Below are 25401 nucleotides of genomic sequence, written 5' to 3' on the forward strand. Positions count from 1 at the left end.
AAGACTCACCCTCCCACCCAGGCCCTTTTCCTTATTTTTAACCGTCACAGGCCCCCTTGGTACTCTTTGCTCTTTGGTAAAAATTTCTTTCTTTCCCCAGCTTTCCGCTTCCATTAGAATCAATGATGGCGGACATTTTTTCTCTAAGAAAACTCAGAGTATTTGCTTTTCCTAATTACGCCTGCTGTGTAGGCTAAGGCCAACACACGTGCCCTATCCATATTTTCCCCTTCATTCTCGATTGCCATTCACTCTATTCAGGTGAGATCGCAAAATTCACCATTTAAACCAGCATTGTAAATTCACAACGTTTAATTATCTTTGATTTAATAGAAATTTACCCCAGGTTATCCTTAAGGAAATGGTATCCTGACCTCAATTTAACTGCTTTACTTTCTATAAGAGTGTCTCTCTACTTTGTCTTTGCTGAATCGCACTAAAAGGTTATGAGAATGAGGCAAATGATCATAAATTGAGAAAGCTCCTGATCGTGAAACAAATTCTCTTTACCAGAACCACAGGAAACATAACGAAATGAGTATGGAGAATAAACATAATGACTTTAGGATGTAAAGAGTTAACAGTGCCCAGAATCAAGCAACGTTGATCTATCTTTGCTATTTTTGCCTTAACAGGTCAATGAAAGTGAAGAAGACAAAGGAGTCATTATTAATAATAGTTTTTTCTCTGAATTAACATGGAATTTACTTTCTAACAAATAATGTTGATTCACATGCATACGTAGTATATGGCTAGCCACATCTCAAAATGTTATAATATGCAAAATTTTATATTTTTGAAAAATATGTAACTATATTTTTTTGGTTTTCTTCAGATTTCTTCAACTTGTTGTGGTCCACCCGGCATTTTCAAGAGATGAAGTTTTGCAAAAGTTTCTGAAAGAGGAAAACATGAGTCTCTCAAATAATAACCAATGATACTCTTACAGGTGTTTGGCAGAGATATCTGTGAACATGGGGTATGTAGTCATGTTAATCAACAGTCATACCATGGCAAAATGAAGCTTATAGTATTTTAAACTCCACGATTTGCGTGTTTATCCTATAATTGATAAGTGTCATGAAGTTCAATCTGCGAATGGTTAGACTTTCTAGTCTTCTCGGATAGGGACGATAAAAAGAGTCGGACACGTAGTCCCCGGTGTTGTGGTCTATCTTTGTGTAGTGTCCAATCAAGGGTGAATTGGGGAGGGAAGGTGAGATCACTTAATACATGGACTGAAGTGGCTGCTTATTGCGGCTGATGAATTCTGACGTCCGATCTCACCTTAACTCATTGTAAAGCGCAACTTATTATCTCTATAGTAGTTTGCGCTGTATAAATGTTAAATTGTCGTTGTTGTTGTTTATACTGGAAAAAGACATGCTAGTTTGGGTTCCCTTCTAATCTTTGAACTCTAAGAAGTGATTAACATGTAACCTCTCCCTATAACCTCCAAACATTCCCCAGTAAACAGGTAATGAGAATACTAAAAGTTATCTGGTAGAGGTTGTCATCTTGATCTTTAAACAACAAATTGTTGAAACTAATTTACAAGGGAATGAGTATAGCAACTAAAGGGGAGAATTTACAATCAGATCTTGGAAGTTAAAGGATAATGAGGGTCCTACAAGATATAAAAATTAATTAACATACAAAATTCATGGAGCCACTGTCAAGGAAGCATTTAGGAGAACTACAGTTTCTTGCAACACTCACCTTCCACCAGTCACCAATGTTGTAAAAAGAAAAACAAAAACAAATAATATATAAAACAAAGTGCAACATTGAAGAGGAAAAGAGGAGGTGAAAGTGGGGGTACAAGGGATATATTTGGTGTGCCAAATATTCCAGAATAATTATTTCCATTTCAGTGGTAATGTGCAAACAATTTTCTTGCTGATTGTGTGCCTATACCTGGATGATTTTATTGTAACCACACATTAGTGTCTGCTGCAACTTGGCAAAATGAAGTTTGATAATGATCATGATCAAACTCCTCTCTCTGAGTAATAAACCCTCTTGCTTTTCTATTTAGACCAGTAGGTTAACCAGTTGTCTATGGCATCTCTTATGCTCACTAAAAGTATAAACACCTTTTTTTATTCTAACTTACATAGCCACCAGTTGCAAGCAAAGTGAATGAAAAAACGTCTTAAATGACAAGTTTATCGCGAGCTGTGGATGATTTTTGACATCATAGTCACAGTTAAAAAATGTTTTAAGTGGTTTTCTACTAATGTTTTTTGTTTCAATTGCAGCTTTGATTTTTTTATTTTAAGTTTGTAGAATTATCATAATATTACTGGAATATCTTAAAGTTTATGATTACATACCGTGTACATCCCATTCAGGGTTGTAAAATATGAATTGTAGTTTGTGCCGGGGTACAGAGAGATGGTTCTTTGATGCACATTTCTCTGCCTGCAAGAAGATTTAAGACAAGTTTGGGAATGATTTGTTGGGGGTCTGTACCTAATTTATGATGAGAGATCTTCAGGTGTTTCATTAAACTTTTCCATAAGCCAGTAACCAGCTTTTGTTGAAATCCTTGGGCCTTCCTTATCAGTGTGAAACCTCCTGCCCTGGCAGATCAACCTCTCACCAGCTCATGTTGCTGTAGGCCTCATTCTTTCCTGTGGGCATTAACCCTTTACACCCTAACATCAGTATGTATATTCTCCATAACTGTTCTCTATACATTTCTTAAGGTGCTGACAAAGAGAATTTGTTCAACAATCAAGAGCTTCTCCAGTTGGTGATCATTTCCTTTATTCTCCTGGCCTTAATGTGTGATTCAGGGGTGATATTGTAAGGAGAAATTATATTCCAATCACTGTTAGGGATTAAAGGGTTCAGAAAACACTCCAGCCAAAGTGCATATAATGAGGACCCGCCCACATATGACTTAACTTTCTTTTGAATTTAACCTTTACCAGAATGACTTGGCCTGTTTTTAGAAATAAAAATAATTAGAAGTTATTCCTCCTGGTTAGGATCTTGATGAAGAATTTCAGAAAAGAAGAGATAGTGTGGAAGAGTAGACACCACTTCCCAAAGAGACATATAGGGTCAGTGTTAGTAAGGAATAAATATTATTTTAATGACTGGCACCAACTGAAAATTTACCCTAGGGAGGCATTATGATTCACTAAAATGAATATTATTTGGAAGGCTCAGCTGGCTAACCCTTCCCCTTTCAGATCTCTTTAGGAATTCTCTTGACTTTTTCTATACAATTCTTTTGATATTAGTTAAGAGAATTTGGTATTGGATCAGCTGATATTTCCTTAATTGATAGTATTCCCTATTCTCATCACTCAATGTCTGCCTGATATTATCATTTTAACCAGTAATGACATTGTAAGTAGTAATTATATTGTGATCACTCATGCATCAGAGTTGGCATAAATGGTTGCCTTCCAACAAGTTAGTCTGGGCTTGGATGCTCTGCATCCTCTGCATCTTGTGGTTAAAGGAGAGAGTTCATCCCCATTGTTGGTTTGCTCTGGGGTCTTTGAGGGGAAAATTTAGGGTATTCTAAAATGTCAACTCTGCAGGAAATTGTGATTGGAAAGCCATTAATGTGTAAATTTGTGAATTTTTTCTTTTTTTGGTAATAAATAAACAATATATTTGTGATTTTGTCGATTTGGTTTAATTTACACCAAACAGCACAGGTCTGTGATAAGAGGGTGCTTCAAGAGGAAAGTGAGATTTAGTTTTTGGCTCTAAGTGTTGTCAATTTTGAGATTCTTCTAGTGAATTCTTTTTTTTTTCGTTATTAGAACTTTACCAAAATGCTACACAGTCAGCAACGACATAGCAATCTTTCTTTACTACAATGTATAATCTGCATTATGGTTGTCAGCTAGGCTGACCGTGGTAAATTTCACCCTGAAATCTCACTTTAGTCTATGGTCCAGTCTGGTATAATTTTAGAAAGAAAGTATGGCCAAAATGTTGATATCAGAAGAACATCCAAGTCAAAATATACTTGAAGTGTTATTATTATTGATGAAGTTCTTGTTGTATAACAATGTATAATGATGTATGATGACAGTTTTACCCTGGCAGAATTATACTTAATATGTTAAAGTATCATAATGGTGATTTTGAATTTCTTTGTCAACCTCAGATACTGGTGTTACATCTAAGCAGTGAATGATTTTAGCTCTGGCATCATGATGGCATCTGCTGGTAATGATAACAGCACCAAGGAACTAAAAGGGTTTTTGTTCTTTTTCTGAAATTGCCAATACATCATCCAAATCATGTCTGGTCCACTATTGCTTGCCCATTGGAAGTTGGCCCAAAGAGTTAAATATTAGAAAAATATGGAACAAACAGATGTATCGATTAAATATGAAAATACATAAATTGTTAGTAATAATTTATAGCAATAGTGAACCAGACATGATTTGGATGATGTTTTTTTGCCATTATACCAATAAACACTGTTTTACCACAACTCCAATGCTACATTGTAGTTCTGGTCCCTCCAACCATCTTGGCTCATCCTGCCAAAGCTTATATCCCATTTGCAGTACTAGCTTGAAAATTATGTGTAGATCTGTTGTGGAAGTGTTAACCCTGATCTACAATGAAAATTCTCCCTACAGGATCACAACTGAATATTGTTTGAAGCTAATGAGAATAAAGGAATTGAACATCTAAATCTAATTGTCTGGTATGGAAGCCTTTTTTTAGGGAATCTTATACCCTTAATGGCAGTGTTCCTCAATTCCAGAAGTTTCATCAATTTTGTTTTGTTTTTGTCTTTGTGTCTGATCATTTCTCCAGGAATCACTGGATGTCATGTCTACTAATGACGACAACACTCTAGGTTTTACTTTAGAACTTTATTCCACATATATGGATGCTGCCAAGGTTTGTGAAATGTTTTTAGTAGACTTGGGTATAATTTTTCAGGGGGTTCGGCTTTGGTGGTGGGGGGGGGGGTGGGGCAGTGGTGGGTAAGGTGATAAACCTTTTTTCGGCTTTGGGGTCGGCTGGGATAAGATCATGGTCATGTTGTGAACAAGTGGACAGGGCTCTACCTCTCTGTCTGTAGCACCTTCAGAAAACAGAACTGTTGTATTGTATTACCTCTGGAGTTAGAGTATTTTATTTTTGTACTGCTCTCCTGTCTAGTTACTTGGGGGAAAATTTGTAAACAAAGGCTGAAATGGTGGAACAGAGAGGTTAACTAAATTGAATAGTTTTTAATTACAATGCTTAGTGGAAGAATTGAATATGGAACTATCAGTAGAGCTGAAATTTGGGACTTCGGGATCGCAAATGCAACACCCTAACTTTTGTAACCTGGTTATTCCATTTTTTTTAGTCCCAAGATGAACATTTTAACTTTCTAACGCATTTTTTATTTCGTCCACTTCCTACCCTGTAGGAGATGCTTTTCCGTCGTACTTGTAGACTGGTAGAGTTTGAGAATGCAACAAAAGCACTGGAAAAAGCCAAACCTAAGAACCAAGAAGCGGTAAGATTCAAACAAACTTGTGTTTTGCACGTGATATACATTCCTTTGGTACTTTTCCCCTCATTCTGTTGCTCGTGATTGAGTATTTGCCTTAACATGTAAGGATGTACTTTTATTATCCAAATGTGCTTCGTAGAGTACAAATAACGCGCGAGACGAGTACAAATATCACACGATATTTGTACTCCAGAAATATCCGCGAAATTGGCCCGCAATGAAATAACAATGTGGCGTGTTGGATAATACATCTCTTATTTAACGTTTTGTTGTGTGTTATTGCTGATTATTTTTACACTTTGTTTGTATTTTGACTCGCCCTACGGGCTGACGTCAAAATATGGTACAACTCGTAAAAATACTCAGCGATACTATACAACAAAACCTCCATTAAGATATATATACTTGCAATAGACATTTATCACTTGAAGGTCATGTTGAGGTTCTGAAGAATCATGTCGAATGCTAGAATGGAAGATTGCCAAATTGTTTTTGTGCATTTTCCATTATCAGCTTCAAAAAGCCAAAGAAGAAGCAGAGGAAGCATACAATTCAATTTCAGAAGCTGCAAAAAAAGAGGTAAATAACAATACCAGAGCAGTGTTTTTTATTTAACTGATCTTAATTTTTTTTGCAGATGATCCGTTACAACAGGCAAAGGGTGTTGAGCCTGCAAGCAAGTCCTATCCAGTACGCTGAATCGCGGTCAAAGAATGGAAGAGATACGTACGCCATATTAGCCAAACTACTGAATGACATGAAAAAATCTGCGTAATTAAGAAGCATGAAGAAAATAGACGGCCCCATGAACTTAGGTGGCCAAAATTTATGGCTCACTTTCTGTATGACATCAGATTATTTCAATTTAATGCCGATAAGACAAAAATAATTCTTTAGAACGACACCAGGGTGTTTCAGGCATTGGCCTGTTCCAGGCATTCAGTTGGTAAAATGGAGCGAAGATTGGAACTGAGAAGTGAAAAAGAGAGGGAGGCCTGGATCGGGTTCATTAAGGGACTCGACCCAAACCTCCCTCGCTTTTTCACTCCTCTGCTTTAAGAGCGCTGTTTACTTTTATGCTTCCTTTTACAAACTGATTGTCCGGAACAGGTTCTTCAGGCAGAAATTGGCCAGAAATGGTGACAAAAATGTGGCAATGACTAGGAAATTAATCAGCAAATATTTCGTAGCAGGAATGAATTTCTCAACTTTGTTAAGGATACCAGCCTTGAATCAATGCTCCAGAAGATTTATTAAATACTTTTCACGGTGAATTTTTCACCTTTATGTTCTTTCATGCAGATCACATTAAAACTGAAAAGTAAATTTATTTCTCTACCTCCTCTTGTAAAAGGATATTTTTATTGATTCTAAATGAATGATTTTCAGATGTGCAATGTTTTCTATGTACTCTCGGACTAACTGACCCCATTGAAAAAATAAAAAAAATAGTTCTATTTCCAATCTTTTAAAAAGTCCTCACCAAAAATCTATTTCTTTTGTATTACGAAGCCTAATAAAAGTTATTGGTTATAGCGGTGGAAAGTTTCTGTTTAAATAACTTTTTAATTACCCGTAAGGAGTAGAATAAAAGGTCTTTTGCTGACTTCCTCTGCGAAGATACCGGTTAACGTGACCTTTTATTCCGGTGAAAAACTGCGTTTTCCGTTTATAAATATTTGTTTTAACGTATAATGGGCCACTTATAATAATACTTGTCTTGTAGCTCTATCACGGGCACAGTGTTTCATCCCCTCCGACTCAACCCAAGTCACCAATCCTGAATATAGCGATGACTTAAAGGCAGTGTGAAGTCGATGGACCTTCTAACTTTCGCCAACGAGCGAAGCGCTCCTTCGAAAAAAAAAAAGAAAAACTTGTCAAACATGTTAAACACTGCTGTAATAGGTTGGCTTGTCTTTGAAGCCCAAAACAATGAAACTTCCTAAATGACCCTCCCACTCCTAACCCTATAACCTTACCCAACAAGTCAATCTTCTGCTGTTTTATTTCTGATGAGATCACGCGCAGATCAGGTGTAAAAATAGACACTGTGTCATCAGGTATGTTTCGCAATAATCTTTAGTGGCTTTCGGTTTGGTGCCCTGTTCACCTTCGAAAGGAGTCTTGCTTTTTTTCTGGAGAAATACAACGATGCAAAGCTTCAATAGTCCCTGAAATCCTCAAAGAAGTAAGACTAGATCATTTGTAATCTAGACTGAGAAGCAACTAAGTGTCTGTACGTATACAACAAGACTATAGCTCAGTGTACGAACCATTTAGGATTTTGTCACAAATCCATCCTCGTGTGCGCGAAGTGTTATACTTAACGGCCCTATGAAGGAGTTTAGGCCTGCTCCATTTTAAACATTTACCAACAGCTAAGTTGATTTCATTTTGTAGAAAACAATTTGGGAATTTGTCCTTCATTCATTTCGCGAAGTATAGTCTCTTAACCGGACGGATGTACATCGATTCTTTATTTGGTGAATGAAAAACCTCATCGCTTATTTCGCTTTGTTTTTTCCTCCGATGTAAATTGGGACGCTTCGATAGCAAGGAAACGGTCTGGAGTCTTTATTCTTCGTGCCAGCCCATCACGATCCAAAACAGCAGTGAAAAGATGGTCACATCAGCAATAGTATTTAACAGTCTTACTGTGTTCCTCAAGGCACTGAAATAAGTCTCACTGGTAAGTACATTTTGTCAGAGTGTAATTTAGTTGTTTCCGTAAAGGGCCAGGACTTGCCAATTATGAAATTTAAACTAAACATCTACCTCTCTTCGGACAACAAAAAGAGCTTCATGTCTTTGCTCTCGAGATTGATCACGAACGAAGATCGTTAAATTTCTTGCCAAAAGCACTTTAGGTATGTTTTGAAGATGGGAAGATTTTCGAATGTATGTTGTCTAAGGTAAAACCGTAGATAGAAATTGACACAGACAACTCCGCAGTCGATTAAGATCTTCTCTGCTTCATCGTCTTCCAGACACGTTTCCCCCTAATTTTGTAACCCTATATACTTTCAGCTGGCTCTACATTTTACTATAAGTAAAATGTAAGAGAAATAGATCAGATTGTCCACGAAAATCTTACCGGAAATCATACTGATTACTTTCGCAGGTATCACAAGAGAACTTTAAAAGTTTGCGAGGTTCGGTTAAAACATAATGGTTGCAGGCGTTAATATGTCGCTTTAAACGTTAGACGAGATGTAAGCTGAAATCTCTCTAGATTTTTTGTATAATCTGCTGTTACTGAAAATTTGCCAATCCCGTGAAGTTATTTCGTCGCACGGGCCACGCAGGTATGTCGAGCAACTGGCGCTTACGCATCTTTCTGTGCGCGCCAAGATCTGATCTCCTTCGGTTAGTTGTTTAGGTAAGGTTCAGGGTTTTTTTTTTTTTACGATAATGAATAATCTGGGTGAAAATGTTTCAGATCGTTGTCTAGTATGCTCTTCTGTTTTTATCACCATTAAGAGAAAAAGAAATCTTAATGGCGAGTTCATGAAAATATTTGAAGTTTTCAATGAAAAGGTTCTACCAGACGATGGTCTTCCGCGTGCAGTCTGGGACACTTGTCGCTATAGAATTGAAACATCATGGAAACGTAATTGTAACAAAGAGGCATCGATAGAAATTTCCCGTGGGTAGAGTACTCAAACAAGAAAATCGAATTGTTGCTGTTTCTCAGTTTCTACAAGAGGAACATTTGTCAAGGTATGCACAAATACATTACAACCTATGTTGAAAAAAAAGAAAAGCTAAGCGTGGAAACTTTATTAGATGTGGGTAGATGACCCTGTACTAAGCTGACATTTACAATTTCCCCAATGAAAGCAGCATCGATTCCCAATGATCTGAGGTATTTAACTTGGTCTTCAACAATCGATAAAAGAGGTGAAATGGCAATGACCAAGGAACTAGAAGAGAATCCGTGGCCTTTCGAGCTCAAGAATTTGAACACTCTAGGCCGCAGTGGAAAGATTAAACTCTTTCCAACCCCGTCGGTAGCTGTCCGATAACATCTCTCCTTCCCACGATGTTCTCCATAATACGTTTTTGTTCAGATTTTAATTCGCTAACCCGGCGGAAACACAGCTAAGGTTTCTCTTAGCGCTTACTGGAGGTCGTCCACGAATTTAACGTTCTCTGCAGCCTTGGCCATATTGTGAAAGACTTTGCTACAAAGCGATGGTTGGATTTTGGCGTGCACATAAAGCTAAGTAAGCGTAAGCGCAAGTTCCTCGACATACCTGCGTGGCCCGTGCGACGAAATAATTTCACGAGATTGGCAAAATTTCAGTAACAGCAAATTATACAAAAAATGTAGAGAGATTTCAGCTTACATCTCGTCTAACGTTTAAAGCGACAATGTAATAGGGACCTTTAGCATCGCGTTTACTGCAAACGGCAAACGGCTGCTAGCGGTTTGAGGTTTCTCGTTTGCCGACGTCACCACAATTGAATTTAGCATGGCGTTGACGTCTTTTGGCGGGAGAAGCCTACCTTTTAACAGCCTTTTTATCTTCTTCAAGGTATTTTGAGATAAGGCCATTCATCCTTTCTCTACAAGCTCGCCCTGAGAGCACGACGGGTTTTTTGTCTTCCGAAAAAATAGGGGAAAGTACCCTCGGAATTTCCTTATAATCAGCGGGACATTTTGACCTTCGCTGGGCCACTTCGGTCGCCAGCATTACCTCTTGGCAAGTGTTTGGCTATCTAAAAGGCATGCCTCTTTACATGCACATGTTGAGGAACTTTGAGCCGCCATTTTGTTTTCAAGTTCTTTCGCCACTCGGCTTTCTTCCATTTAGATCATGCAAAATACATTGTCTTTTTAATCACAAAAAAACCACATTTGGATCCATAAATGGTAGAAAATTCTTACGAAAAGTGTCAAACGTAAGTTTGTTTCGTTAAGTGGCCAAAAAACCTTCCCGTAAGTCACTTACGGCTAGAGCGCCTTCTTCCCGTCGAAACTGGAACCGCAAACTGCAAAAGTGACGGCAAAGCGGTGGTCTCGTGACCTCCTCAGGTTTGCCGTAAACGTGATGCTAAAGTTCCCAATTATGTCGCTTTAAACGTTAGACGAGATGTAACGCCTGCTACCATTATGTTTCATACCAACCTCGCAAACTTTTAAACACGTTCTCTTGTGATACCTGCGAAAGTATTCAGTATAATTTCCGGTAAGATTTTTGCGGACAATCTGATCGATTTCTCTTACATTGTGTGCTGAGACTGAAACTTTTCACCTCGAGCAGAGCTTCGTCGCACGGCCCAACAAACATGGCGAGCAACTGAGCTTCTTGTCGATCTCCGCGTTAAAACGCACGAAAGCACACTTCACTCTGATTGGGCAGAAAAACACAAAGATTTTCTAGCACCAATCAGATGCCAGAACGACTGCGACCGTCTGGAACTGGTCTTGTAAGACAATGTCCCCAGGAGCTCTTCTTGAAATCGACTCACAGCTCCTGGGTCTCCGAGGATGTTATTGATAAGGTACATGCCATCGGTGCCATGAGGCAATTGTCATGGAAGCAGAATACAAATTAACATCTGAAACAGTGTCTGAATGTTTAAGATGTCGTGTTTCGATGAATTTGTATATTGTGCAAACTTTGACGAAAAGCAGAAACATTTTTCAAAGCACTTTGAATGGATAATTACTGGCTATTGCTTCAACGCAAGGGCTACCTGAATTCAAACTGATAAGAAGGCAGAGATTCGATGGCCCGAAAATCTAGGCAGCGTTAATCATAGATCACGAATTATGGATGAACCCAAAGGGAACATGAATGGTTTAAGTGGAGGCCTGTTTTAAGCAATAACAAGGCGAGACCGCAACATCGGAAGCTACATTCCATACACTTTGCGAGAAGGCATGAGCCACTAATAAGTCCACCTGTTCACTGATGCAGAGAGGATGCAGCAGACGGGGCCTTTTGTTTATTGTCCTTCTCTAAGAAGACTAGAATGTCTAACCCTTTGCAGATGCCATAGTATAAGGAACATTTGCTCCTCAGTTATATCAAGACTCTGAGTGCTAGTCCGGCCTGGGGCTTTAACTTGACCTTTAACCTTAGACCTAGGAAATTAAGTTTCCCAGGAGCCATCAAACTCGGAAAATTAAAAAGCATTGTATTTTTTTTACCTGATATAAACAAATTGTCCTACAACTGTGCTGCTCATGATGTATGTTACAGTCACATAAGAAATGTTGTGTTTACAATAATAATAATTTATTGTTTTTATTTGAAAATGATGTGGTCTTCCAAAGAGTTTTGGACAATTATGGTAATGTAATGTAATGTAATGAAATCTTTATTTAAACACGATCAATTCATCAACCCATAAAAATACATATAGCTAAGATATCTAGAATTAAAACTACATACTATAACACTAAAGCTGTTTTCCGTGAATGCCTTGCGTTAGACTTAAAGAATGTCATTGATCTTACGTTTAAATAACCCCAGAGACTCTGTGTTCCTTATATCGCGTGGTAGACTGTTCCACAATGTGGCGCCATTGCAGCTAAAGCTTTCTCTGTAATAATTAGTACGCGTTAGTGGAACACTGAGCTTATTTTCAGAGTCTCTGAGGTCATAAGCAGAGTCACGCCGCGTAAACTTTGAAGACAGATACCTTGGAGCTAGCCCGTGCAGACATCTAAACATCATGGTGGCTTTATGGATTTCCTGCTGGCGTGCAAGATTTTTCCACCCTTAAAACTCGAGTAGCTCAGTTGCATCAGCATCATAGTCAGAGAATGTCAACACACGGGCTGCTCTATTCTGCAATTTCTGCAGTTTGTCTCGTAGCGTTTTCCCACAGCTACCCCAAACAATGTCACAGTAATGAAAGTGAGGTTTTACTAAAGCTTGGTAAATGAGATGTAAGGTTGATGCTGTGATCAGGTGCCTAATTCGCTTTAGGTTCTCCGCTGCATGAGGCTAAAAAGTCATAGAGGTAAAAATAAATCAGAAACTACGAGAATCATGGCGATCATGACGAATGGTTTGAATTGACATACCTTGCAAGGCAAATAACGTTGTGGCGGATTTTTGATTCTGGACACATATAGCTTAAAAAGTTGGCCACTGACATCCTATAAATCAAACGCCCATCTTTGTTAGTTTTCAAACTACTAACCACAAGATTTCACTGAGTTATGCAGCTCACAAATCTACAATTAAGTTCTTTAAAACTGTCATATCAGCGGAATTTCAACGCTCAAAAATGGTTCCGTGTGGGTTTGGCGCGTTTTTTTAACTGGTTTTGTCGATTTGCACCACAAGGATTATGGGTAGGCCAACTACTCTTTGTGTTTCCATCAAAGTAGTAATATAGACTTCCAGCATTGAGGGAAGGTCCACCGGTATAGAATACGAAGGATTTTGGTACTTTTCCATCGCACTACTTAGAGACCTGCTTCACCAGTTTACAAGAAAGTGATCCCGCCTTCCACTGCACTAAGCTACCGGTGCCTTCTTTGCATGCGATCCAGTTGTTGATGTTACTCTTGATGAGGAATTCCTTACCAATGCTGCGCCGCAAAGCAAAGTTCACGGCCTCATGTTGAGTCTCGCTTAACGGAACTGTTTTGGATACTGAAAACAACAAGCGTCCAGCCCCCTCCGTCCTTCCGTTGGTCGAGGTAAACCTGGAACGCGTTGTTATGAGAACCACCATCAGGATCTATCCAATAGACGCCTGACAAGGCTGATTGGGATTCTGGTTGAGATCTTTGCAGTTTAACACTGAGAATGTCCTCTTTAGTCCTGTGATAAAAAAAAAAAAAAGAAATTCAGCTCATTCTGCGAATACTTTAAAACCATCATTGGTGATTGATCTTTGAAAGATTTCCTATAACATCAAGAAATGGTTAGATTTTCTAGTCTTCTTGGATAGGGACGAATAAATGGTAGGGGTAGGAGACGTTAATTTCCCACGCACGAGTATACTGTGTCATAGATGTCCTCCCCTGCGGTGGGATGGGTGGGTTCGAAGGCCGTAAGTTAGATAACTCATTGGGTTAATCACGTCACCTTCGCCGATAAAGAATATTGTATTGTATTGGAATGTTGGCGAAAAATTTAGGCTTCTAGGATGCAGCTTGATAAATTTAGCTTGGCTACTTTCGCTTCAATCAGTCTGGTTGGGCGAACACGACTACATCGTATTTTTATCGAAACCTTATTAATCAGATAATGTTTTTCTTTTTCCCTTTCAAAATTTACAAGGATTTATTCTGAATGTTTATTCTATTTTTACAATCGTAACTTTGTATAATTTGATCTTTGACACATTTTATATCAATTTGGCACAAACTACATAGTTTTCAAATCCCCATTATTTTTTTTTTTATCGATACTTTTTTGATGAGGAGAAATTTTTTGGGTTTCGGAAAAATTTTGGAACAAAAAAATTTCTGATTTCGGGTGAAATAGGAAACTTAGTTTAACATTTTCTATTATTTGTAGAGTGAACTCACGTACGTCCTACCGAGTTCGAATTCGCCTCTGCGAATATTTTCCATTCATCAATCGTTTGATGACTTCGTTCTTGCAGAGCAGTGCTGTTGTGTTTAAGGTAAAGATTGCAATTTGCATTCATGTCCAGAACTTTGTATCGAAAAGAAAACAAATATTGTAAGAATTTGATTTTGTTTAAACAAAACGATAAATCATTGGATAAAAGTCAACTTAAAAATTAGTCAAAGAACCAACAGTCTTTGCTTGATTTTTTTTGTATTTCGCAGTAATATCGGGAAAATTTTGCTTAACGGAACAAAAAAATAGTTTTGTCGATTTGAACCTGTGAAAGATGATAGGATACGTTTATTTAGGGCACTTTATTTCGCGAAGGTAAACCTTTAAACAAATAGTTTAAGAATTTAATTTTTTTAAACAAAACGATAAATCATTGGATAAAAGTCAACTTGACTAAGTAAACTAGTCATATAACCAACAGTCTTTGCTTGATCTTTTTTTTATTTCGTAGTAATATCGGGAAAATTTTGCTTAACGGAACAAAAAAATAGTTTTGTTGATTTGAACCTGCGAAAGATGATACGATACTTTTATTTAGGGCACTTTATTTCGCAAAAGTTAACCTTTCTGCGTTAGAAATGACTTGGAACTTTCAGTCTTAAAACCGGCAGTCTAAATCCCACAGGTATCAACGAACGCTTTTCATCCCACTAATTTATTCATTTTTTTCTTGTTGCCATGTTCCCACCAACTGAATAACGTAGCTCCAATTTCTGCCTTTAAAAGCACACACAACCCACAATTCCTCTATTCGCTCCGACGAAGGGCTAACGCTCGAAACGTCAGCTTTTATAACCGTAACGGTGGCCAATTTATCATTTCAACTTTGTTGATATATTCAAATTATTTTAAATATGATGGATCATTTATTATTTCTACCTCTATCAGATTTGACAAAATCATATCGTTAGCTCCCTCTTTCTGGATTGTGCAATAGTCTGGAATAAGTTATATAGAAGCTTATAACTTAGCTTATACAGTGTTCGAGAACGAAAAAATCCTCGGAAAAGGGCATTTTTGTATTCACGCTATTATGTTTGAGGGATGAAACAGTTTCTTTCAGGTCTCAGTCGTTTCTATGCGAAAATTCCGATACCTTTTGTTCATTAAAATTCAGATACCAACTGTTTTCCTATCACTTGCGCATAAATCAAAATACACGAAAAACCTTAGCTTCTAAATGATCAATGCCGCTTGTGTTCTAAATTCGTTTCACTCGTTACTTGTGAGTTTATTTTATCCTATTCCGGCCCTTTTTTCCCCTTTTTTCCTCCGGCTAGAGTATTCTAAATGCTGACACCAATTTTCGATTTCCATTTCAAGTTTCGCCTGTTACTGACTGACACGAGTCAGAGGTGTATCCCTTACTTCTTAACCTAGGTGTACAACCTTCCTTTCCACTTAATTCTTTTCCATGCACTGTCCCTGCTCCTCAGAGAAACCTGCCATAAGATTACCGCAAACTCCTCATGTTTGAAAATTATTTACATTAAGCTTTCGGCTTTCTCACAAATAAACCTGAATAAAAAAAGGAGTGATAAATTTTCGTTAGAACATAGCTAGCAGAACCGCGCAATCAAATTCAATATTTGTAAGCGTGCTCAAAATCCCGATAGTGCACGCTGACAGCGTCAGCAAATCGCTTAGCCATAATTTTTTATCTCGCGCGAGCGGCCGATTGTTAGCGCGGGGAAAAATAATATATTTCGCGACAACAATGGATACAAACAGAAACTCGGCCTACTAGTCCGAAAACGACGACAATGTTTTGACCTTTCCCTTGGGCTAGAGTTCTTAAATGAGGCAGAAAAAGAGAAAATTTGGATATATCAACAAAGTTGAAATGGTAAATTGGCCACCGTAATGATTACAAAAGCTGACGTTTCGAGCGTTAGCCCTTCGTCGGAGCGAATAGAGGAATTGTGGGTTGTGTGTGCTTTTAAAGGCAGAAAATGTAGCTACGTTATTGGTGGGTGCATGGCAACGAGAAAAACATGAATAAATTATTGGAATGAAAAGCGTTCATTGAAAAGGAGAAAAGCAACGGAAAAGGAGACTTGGCATCAGCGCCGTCACGATTCGCTTTAACTGATATTGTTGTCCGTTTTTCGCCTCGGATTTGATGCACAATTCCACCAGCTATGTTCTAAAACAATTGGTTCATGCTTTCAGCCGTGCACTATCGAGTTATGAAGCACGTGGGAAGTTTGGAGAGCACTCAAGAAGCTAGAGTCGCCCTCGGCTATCGCCTCGGGCAACTCTTACGCCTCTTTCGTGCTCTCCAAACTTCCCGCGTGCTCCATAACTCGATAGTGCACGCCAAAGCATGAACCAATTGTTAATTATTCTCCAATGATATCAGTGATTGTAATGCGATGGTTTACGTCGTACTTCCCGGCCTGTTGTCAGTTCTGTTCTTCTTGTAAACAAGAGATAATGCGAATGTCAATTGATTGATTTCGAACTAACGTTAAGCAGCTTAACTCAAGTTTTTCTTCAACTCATTACTTTTGTAACTGAGTGAGGTAACGTAAAAAAATTGATTCAACTTTGTGGAGAATTCGCGTTCTTTCAAAGACGCACGTTTAGCAGGTAAATGGCCAAATAATTATTTTGTGTAACTTACTTTGCGCGAATTTGTTATGGTAGCCGTTTCTTTTCTGCTTTTATTTACATTTTCCTCAAAACAGCAAAATAACAGTCATTGACCGGTTGCCAATGGCCATTAAATACTGAAATTCTCTTCGACACGGTCATGTGAGTCTATAGAACAGTTGAACAACGATTACGACTTAGTTCGGCAATAAAGATTTCGTGACGCTGTTTGGCTATCAGCCTGAAATTTCCATAATACTGTCAAGGGAAAAAAGGTTAAAAAAGATATAGATTGACGGTTCAAAGTACATTTAAGCGTAAGTTTTCTTTGGGATGATGATGTAGACAAAACATCATTGATAACAAATTAAGTGAATTACATTAATTGTTGTCAGTAAAACAATTGATAGATAGCCTGCAGGGTGCAACTATCAACTATCCAATGAACTCGAATGGCTATTTGAAAAAAATTCAAGTACAAGCTTCAATAGACTGGGAAAACTATATTTTTTAGGCAAATAATAATGAAATTCCTGTCCCCAATCCGATTTTAATTTTCCAACTACTTACGATCCGCCTCAATGGCTTGACTGATCACAAGCGTGTTTGTTTCAAGTGTCAAGTTAACGAAGAGAACTGCAACAGAAAATATTTCAACGAGACTTGACTCGCTCGCGCTCTTACTAGCGGTCCCTTCGCAACACAATTCAGATTTTTCATCCACGCTGACATCAAGCTAATCTCATCCGCGGTTATCGTGTACATGTCGGTTTTGCGCTTGGTTATTGTATACAGACTACGAGAAGAACGTTCATATTTTCCTTGCGTTGGTTTTCTTTCTTAATTAATCTCTTTTCAGTTGCCTTACGCAGGTAATTTTTTTGTTTCAGTGTTTCTGTTTGTGTGTGGTTGACAAACCAATGGCAACGATTTCAAGTAAATCCGCATTTGGAGGGAACTATCGCTTAATAATAATGATGATAATTTTATTATTTTATTTCTATAGCGCATCACAGTGCGGTGTACAATACTCTTTCGAGCTGGCATAGAAGCAAATAATACTTCAGGAATTGTAATTAAATGTGAAATAGGGAGGGAGGGAGGGGTTTGGGTAAGCTCCATCTTACCCTCCTTCTCACTTCTTTTACGCTAAGTATGGTTATCGCACTCACGCTAGCGAAGAATTTTCCAGACTTTTGTGGAGCGAAAGAACTTTGAAAAATAATTAAGATAAACGTGTTAAGGCACATCCTAGTGTTGAAATAATAGAGATTTTGTTACTCTTATTCAGCAAACGACAAACGAAAACGTGAATATTTAGATGATGCTGAGCATGCTGCAGTAACGACACCTTTCTTCGTTTATTGTTTGTGCCCGAAAACCAAAGGTGTAAATATTGCAAATGCGTAGATGGAAAGAAGAAGATCAAATCGGTATACAAAAAAACATAACAACTAATACAGTTTTATTGGAACGATTAACTGGACGAGAAGTCGCTTGATGATAGAAGGGTCTAGAAGAACAGTAATTATTAAAAATAATTAGAGATATCATGGTAAAAATCACTCAATAAGGTTTGTGCGACATCACATCCTTCTTTCGCTTTTCAGCAATGAAGATGACTAACAAAAGAACAAGGGCTTCAACAACGATACCAATAAAAGGCCACAAAGGGCCCAATGGATCTGTTAAAACAAAACAAAAAAAGCAATCAATGAAACAACATGATAACAGTTCCGACGAAGGGCTAACGCTCGAAACATCAGCTTTTATAATCGTAACGGTGGCCAATTTACCATTTCAACTTTGTCGATATATTCAAATTAGAACAAGATAACAGTGACAGGTCAAACCATTTGTTGAACAAAACCTACGGGAGGCTGAGTGACTTTTTAGGACTGTGATACCTGTAGTATAACTTGCAATCACATAATATGTTGTGCTAAGAAATGCCATCATTCAATTATAATTTGAATCAAATGAAAGCAACTGGGATTTTGAAGAACTAAAATGCTGATAATAGTCAAAATAACCAAAAGAGTATTAATATAGTTACTGATAATCATAGTGATATGGATAATGCCGAAGATGATGACAATTAACAAATGGTAAACACCACAGCGTACACTATTGAGTAATGATGCACGCGGGACATTGGAAAAAACTATTGCAAGAAAATTCCCAAGACCTAGTTACGCCTCCTACCTCAACCTGTTCACTCTCATGTAAAGCAATATACAGTCTCCTGCTTAACCTCGAAGATCTACCGCCACCAACTTCTGAGAAAAAACTTTTAATGTCTGGCATCGAGAAAAGTGACTTGAACAAAATCTACCTCCTACCATTCAAAGCCACGAGAGAAATTAAATTGACAATGTTTCAAAACAAAATTATTCACCGAATTTTACCAACGAATAGCTTGTTACATAAAATGAAAAAAGTTGCATCGCCCTCCTGTCCCTTTTGTCCATCTGAGCACCAGACCGTCTGGCATTTGTTTATAAACTGTAAGCAAGCAAGTTCTTTTTGGAATAGATTCCAGGAGTGGTACTCAACCTCCAGTAATATGAAACTGTCACTGTCAGAACTGGAGATTATGTTCGGAATTATTCGCTGTCACACCTACTGTCTAGCCCTCAACCATCTCATTATTCTAGGCAAATATTTTTTATATGTTAACGCTTTAAATACCATAAATTGCCGTTTCGATGATTTCGTCTCACTTGTGCGCGACAAAATTTATCTAGAAAAATATATTGCTGTCACTTGTAATAACGAGAAGGTGTTCAGGAACAAATGGAAATTTTTTCTGTCGTTATAAAATTGTATTGTCTTTTGACCTCTTCGCTATCTTTTTTATCTAACAGTTTATTAATTTCTGGAAAATCAATTCCCTTGTAGTTTAAATAGCAAACACAATTCTCAGTAGTTACTCGACAATTAACATGCAAACAATAATGTGGTAAATAGATCAACTGTAATTAAATTTGACTAGTGTAACTGTATTGTTATATATGTATTGTAAGTAGTGTAAGTTAATGTAGTTTAAACATGGTGTAAAAAGTAATTATAGTGTAAGTACATGTGTAAGTGTAATAAACAATGCTGTATTAAAACAAAAAACAAAAAAAAGTGCATCCATAGCTCAATAGTGTACGCTGTGGTGTTAACCATTAACAATTATTCCACGAGCGCGCGTTGGATATGAGATGATAGAGAGCCAACGAGGTGCGTAGCGCCGAGTTGACTATAATCATCTCATATCCAACATGCGCGAGTGGAATAATTGTTTTATTAAAAACGCCCCCAAGAAATTATTATTTTGTAAGTAGAAACCGGATTTTTTAGCTCCCTTTTGATTTTAAGCTGACGCGTACGCTTACCATATTTGTAGATTATGGTATATTGGCTCATATACAATAATGGCTAAGCCAATAAAACGTCTTAAATAGCATTATCCAATGATCTAGTTTATAATGATAATTATTATAATGATAAATAATGGTAAAATGACCAATTAGATTCCAATTGGGTCTGTAATCGTACCAGTGATTAACGAAATCAGACAAACATGCGGAGTAGGAGTCTGATTTGTCAATCTCAAAAGTAAAGCTGTAAGTACAAGCATGGTTGTTGCTATGGTTATTGCGATCAATTCTGTCTGGCATTGGTGGATATCTAAGCTGAGTGGACTTAGTTTGATTGGCTGCTTTAGCTGTCTGATTACAGCCAACCATCTGATTACACTGTCCGATTACAACCCTGCAAAGGAATAATAAGTGAAAAATAAAGCAACAAAAGCACTGATCCCATTTGAGGAAATTGCAATGGCTATGATCACACTAATAATAATGATAATAATAACATTACCTGTTTGCTACTAGATGTAAATGCAGCTGACAGTGATAATTCTGAGGAAAACAAAATTGTAAATGCAAACCATGACATAATCCTCCGACCCCTCACAGAAACTTAAGCATCTACACATAGAATGTAATTTCTCCTTACAAGACCACCCTGAATCAAACATCAAGGTGACGAGAACTAAGGAAATGATCACCAACTAAAGAGTTTCTTGATTTTTTGACAAATTTTCCTCGTCAGTAGAAAAGGAAATGTATAGAGGAGAGAATAAAGAATCTAGATGTTGTCGGTGTTAGGGTATAAAGTGTTAGGCAAGTAAAATTATCGAAGCACACGTTGAGCCTCACCTCTGACACGAAGAATGAATCGCTGGCATTTGTCTTCTACATTTTGGGAGCAGTTTGAAGGAAAACAACAGTAATAAAATCCACGATCGGTATAATTCACTCCAGATATGGTCAGAATTGATGGGCCAAATGTGGCTTGATGAATCTTGTAGTGTCCACCTGATCCATCTGACAAGAAACACAGCCAAAGTAAAGTTATATGGATATATCAACAAAGTTGAAGTGGTAAATTGGCCACCGTAACGATTCCAAAAGCTGACGTTTCGAGCGTTAGCCCGTTAGTCCAAATTATTTCGTTACTCCCACCGACGCAGCCCCAAACAGTTTCTTTCGAAACTATCAGCCTTTATTCAAGGTAAAGTTAGACAAATTCATTTAGTCCAGAACAGATCATTTCTCTGACTGTCTCTGTTTGATCACAAAAAATAAATAAAGATAATAAATAACTTATATTGGCAGATGATGACCAATCTACAAAGATTGTGCTCAGAACTGTTTTTAAGGGGCCCTTGATGAAATGAGCTTCTTTAAAGCTTACTTATGCAAGCCTGAACAGTGTCTTTATTCTTCTTCTTCACCTTCCATTCTACCTCCAAAGGAAATCCTTGTGCAGCGCACTCAAATGACACATCGCTTCCTTTAGAAGCATTCTCTTCAATGTCTTCCTTTGGCTTGGGAAGCCAAGGTGCAACTAGAATAAATCAATGACCAGGTAAGGCTTGAATTGTCAAAGTTAGGGGTGCAATCTTTGATTAACGACAAGACATACATGCACATTTACCTTGGCTTACAAGGAAAAAATGGCAGATAGAGATCGACATGCCGTCTATGTACAGTATATGTAATGTAAAAATTGGGCCATTGAAATTTCACCAGGACACTGTGCTGGGTAGCCTTAAAATTTTGTGATCTCTAAAGCTGAATGAACCTTCCCAGGTATGCTGTACCAAGGAAAATGTCTCACTCGACCAAATGCTTTCCCTTCAATTCCCAGAAGTGACTGCAATGTAACCTCTCCATACAAATTTAAAACTCAGTCTATTCAGCCAACAACTGAAGCAAGATGTTTTTTCCTTCTCATGACAAGAGTTAAACAACAAATATTCTGGGATCACTAGGTTCATACAAAGCAATTTATCAGTTTAAAGATGTTAGCTATGATGTAATTATAACAAATTTTCTAAACTAGCTATGATGAGAGATTTACATTTCTAATCAGATAATCAGATGCTGATACAGGTATTTCTAGAGATAAATTAAATTATAAAACTGTGTTTTCATCATGGGTACTTTACTTTCTATTTAATAATGGTATGGCTATTGGCAGTCAGGGTACTTTAATTTTTGTTTAATAATGGTATGGCTTTTAACAAGCAGGGTATTACAGAATTGATTGAATGCTTATTAGCCCAAGCAGATTCTTAGTGGCCATACAAAATGTACAATGCAGCTCTTTTACCCCTTTAAACTCCCGTGAGTGATTAAGACAGAATTTTCTCTTCACAGTATCAAATGAATGCAAAATCACACTGACAAGTCATGAGAAGAAAGAAAAATATCAATAAGGGGATTATTAGTTGATCCATTACTAAATTCGCCGAAGTAACAGCTAGCAGAAGAATTGAATGGCAGACAGTAACAAGAATTACTTATAAGGTCTTGCAATAGTTCATTGTACTTACTCTTAATAACTGTGTAATCTGTAACGTTGTACTCCTTAATATGCCTCAGCTTTACTTCCAAAAGGCAGGTGTACTTTCCCCCGTCTTGGACACCAACCTTTATAAGATTCAGAGGGGCTAAAAAGTCCTGTTTCACATCTGGATCTGGATTCCGCACACTCTGCAACAACTTCCCATCTTTAAACCAGGAAATCCTCTTCAGTGGGGTGCTGTTTTCATTTCCTCTTCTAGTTAGGTTGCAGAATATTATAATGCCGTCATCTGGATTAAGAACACTGGAAACTGAGACTTTCACTGTTGGAATTTCATTTCCTGAAATGCAAGAATGTGTAAACCATTACATGAAGATTGTAGTGGCCGACACAAGCGAAGCAAAATTTCGACAACTATGAGTTTCGCAAATGAAGACACACTATGATGCGAGGATATATTTTACGGACAAGCCTTGAATCGTTTTATTTAACGTAGTCGTGGTATCCAAGTACTTATCATCAACTGAAATATGAATTTATAAGGAAGAAGCTCAGCTAAATGCGAATAGACAAACCAACATTCCAAAGATTCCAATATAAAGGCAAGATGCGAAGCTAGCTAAAAACTCAAACAAACTCACAAACGAACTATATATAAGCTCAAGGAAAGGAACATTAGCACTCACATAACACTCCCGCTTGTAAGAATTGAACCAAAACAAACTTCAATATAAGGTACGTATTCGGAAGCGAAACGGGAAATCCAAACAGACACTTTTACTCTAACACAGAAAACTGTAGTCTTACGGTAAATATGACAACAACCATTAAGCAAACCGCCAAATGATAAACTAAAAACTTCAACTACTCTCCTCTAAAAATCACACACGTCAATGTTAAAAAAGGGTCCGTGTGATTTGCTTACGATATTACTTCGTAATCTCAAAGCACGCATACACGAGTCGCGCGTGCACAAGTTTGTTAACGTCTTCTTAACAGTAGGCAAAAGGCGTGGCAGCCGTTACAAAGATGAAGATTATTGGCCAAAAGCTCAAGCATCAGGTGGATAGATTTTTCTGTTAACAAATACAATTTGTTTCCCAGTTGGAATGGAGATGGCTTATAGAAATATTTTGCTGCAAAAGGATTTTTATAAAAAGGTGCTTTACCATTTAAGATGAGGGCATAACTTTTTGACGATCACTCACCCTACATGTAAATTGCACATTCAAAGTGAAAAATAACAGGAACTTTGACTCTGAACAATGGCAAGTAACCACACTACAACTTAACAGCTCATCCTATTCTCAGTGGTTTAAAGGAGATAGCAGTAGTGTTTTTCCCCTCAATAAGATGCCAGTCTTCAGAAAAGTTACCCCCATCCCTTGCATTTCCTTCTGTTTTCTGACAGTTTATTTTTACTCAATTCTGTACTATGTGGATAGACACGACATACATAATAGACTTACTTATGCTGTGAGAGTACAAAGTAGTGAAATTTCATCTGAAATGCATAGACTTACTTGTAATAACGCTAATACTAAAGCCATGCCTCTTTGGTGAGCTTACACTTTTCGCAAAAGCATGGCATTCATAGCTTCCAAGATCACCGTACTGACTGTCATCCTGAATTGTTACATTCTTCAAAGTCATGGTAGTGTACAATTTAATGTTTCCTCCTACAACGAAAGCAATTAACTTGTTTGCAGGAGGAGAAGAATATGGCTTTGTACTGTACAGATTATAGAGGGGGAGGGGAGGGGGAGGGGAGAGGGAGGGGAGGGGAGGGGGAGGGGGAGGGGAGGGAAGGGGGAGAAAGGGGAGGGGAGGGGAGGGGGAGGGGAGGGGGAGGGGAGGGGGTCCTGATCCCATTCCAGGCACAAATTGATAAAAAATTATCATGGCATCAAGTATCCAAGAAAGGAAAAGTTCAAATCTCTCTTGTTATATGTGCGAGGTTTCAGGAAAATCTTGATGTTCTGACAAACTTAAGGAAATAAAATTCATGGGTCACATATGATTCAGGAGGGAAATCATGACTCAACCTCGTTCACACTATTTATGACGATTTTAAGAATCCTGCTTTGGGAGTAAAGTCTGAGATCCAGAGGTTGTTTTGTTTTGTTTTGTTTTGCTTTGTTTTCTATAGCCAGATACATTATCTGTAATACAAAGATATACTCACTTATATTCTCTGTTCTTTGATTAAACAAAAATCTTTCCCCCTCTAACTTTCTGTATCGGTTAAGATCATCTCTCCTATGAAACTCTATTCTATCTGGTTGAAGTTTACCAGATGCATCAAATGCAATGCAAGTAACGCTTGCTGAGGTGTACTGTGGTGGGTAGATGTTCTCTGGGAAAGGTTCTATAATTGCAAATGGTGGTTCCCCTGGAAAACAAAGAAAAAAAACGAAAAAGAAAAAATGTACACTTACATCTATTAAACTGCAGGAACTGCATATACATGTATACTTGTATCTAGAAATGAGAAACCGGTGTGCTTTTCTGCATGGGGCCGGACAGATGTTAATTTGAAGCGGTAATAGATTTTTGCCCATATTGTACCTTACGAAGCTGTGACGCACAATGTAACCATACCTAAGCTATCTCTAATTGATATTTAAAAAATTGTAAGCCAAAGTGCACAAGTAGATCACTCTAAAAAGTTCACACTGCTTTTTGTTGAAGTTCGAATAACGCGCATAAAAATTTCTAGATCATTCCGTTATCAGGTATTGTTATTTAGTAACTGCCCAAACACAGATCCAAAAACAGTAACATCGCAAGTTGTGTCATTTTCAATGACAATTTTTTTAAAAATCGTCCCTGCCTCACTGAAACCATGTATTTTAATCCATCATGACATGAAAAGTTTGA

The 25401-nt window shown here is 37.7% G+C and overlaps 2 protein-coding genes and 1 pseudogene across 8 annotated transcripts in view; 1 reads left to right on the top strand and 2 right to left on the bottom strand.

Annotated features, from left to right (window-relative positions):
• Window positions 1–96: 96 nt before the first annotated feature.
• On the top strand, window positions 97–6894 carry LOC148731418 (sorting nexin-5-like). Of its 7 annotated transcripts, none has more exons than XM_088761177.1 (6): window positions 97–261; window positions 836–979; window positions 4804–4890; window positions 5411–5500; window positions 6011–6076; window positions 6135–6894. In XM_088761177.1, exons 2-6 carry the CDS (start codon window positions 935–937, stop codon window positions 6270–6272), a joined length of 426 nt encoding a protein of 141 aa, XP_088617303.1. In that variant the 5' UTR covers window positions 97–261; window positions 836–934; the 3' UTR covers window positions 6273–6894. The 7 variants fall into 7 exon arrangements, with proteins under 7 accessions (XP_088617303.1, XP_088617306.1, XP_088617304.1 ...); XM_088761180.1 differs by adding an exon at window positions 2997–3071 and having other exon boundaries at window positions 99–979; window positions 4139–4890; XM_088761182.1 differs by lacking the exons at window positions 97–261; window positions 836–979 and adding exons at window positions 1014–3071; window positions 4139–4200.
• Window positions 6895–11621: 4727 nt separating this feature from the next.
• The window catches only part of LOC148731419 (uncharacterized), a 387633-nt pseudogene continuing 373853 nt past the window's right edge, over window positions 11622–25401 (bottom strand).
• LOC148731420 (neural cell adhesion molecule 1-B-like) overlaps window positions 18103–25401 on the bottom strand; it is a 284150-nt gene continuing 276851 nt past the window's right edge. Inside the window, exons 4-8 of the mRNA XM_088761154.1 lie at window positions 22550–22861; window positions 21406–21558; window positions 20868–21035; window positions 20527–20567; window positions 18103–18341 (exon numbers count right to left, since the gene is read on the bottom strand). Coding sequence (XP_088617280.1) covers window positions 18279–18341; window positions 20527–20567; window positions 20868–21035; window positions 21406–21558; window positions 22550–22861 — 737 coding nt within the window. The 3' untranslated portion in view covers window positions 18103–18278. The remainder of the gene's footprint in view (window positions 18342–20526; window positions 20568–20867; window positions 21036–21405; window positions 21559–22549; window positions 22862–25401) is intronic.

This window comes from Stylophora pistillata, chromosome 5 (assembly GCF_964205215.1).
Source record: "Stylophora pistillata chromosome 5, jaStyPist1.2, whole genome shotgun sequence".
Taxonomy (NCBI): Eukaryota; Metazoa; Cnidaria; class Anthozoa; order Scleractinia; family Pocilloporidae; genus Stylophora; species Stylophora pistillata.

What these genes read in the sequence shown, in the direction of transcription:
- LOC148731418 (XM_088761177.1), top strand. Translation starts at nt 935, where the DNA reads ATGATACTCTTACAGGTGTTTGGCAGAGATATCTGTGAACATGGG. An exon ending in GAGATATCTGTGAACATGGG is followed by an intron (nt 980 to 4,803) that starts GTATGTAGTCAT and finishes TCATTTCTCCAG; the next exon opens with GAATCACTGGATGTCATGTC. An exon ending in CATATATGGATGCTGCCAAG is followed by an intron (nt 4,891 to 5,410) that starts GTTTGTGAAATG and finishes CCTACCCTGTAG; the next exon opens with GAGATGCTTTTCCGTCGTAC.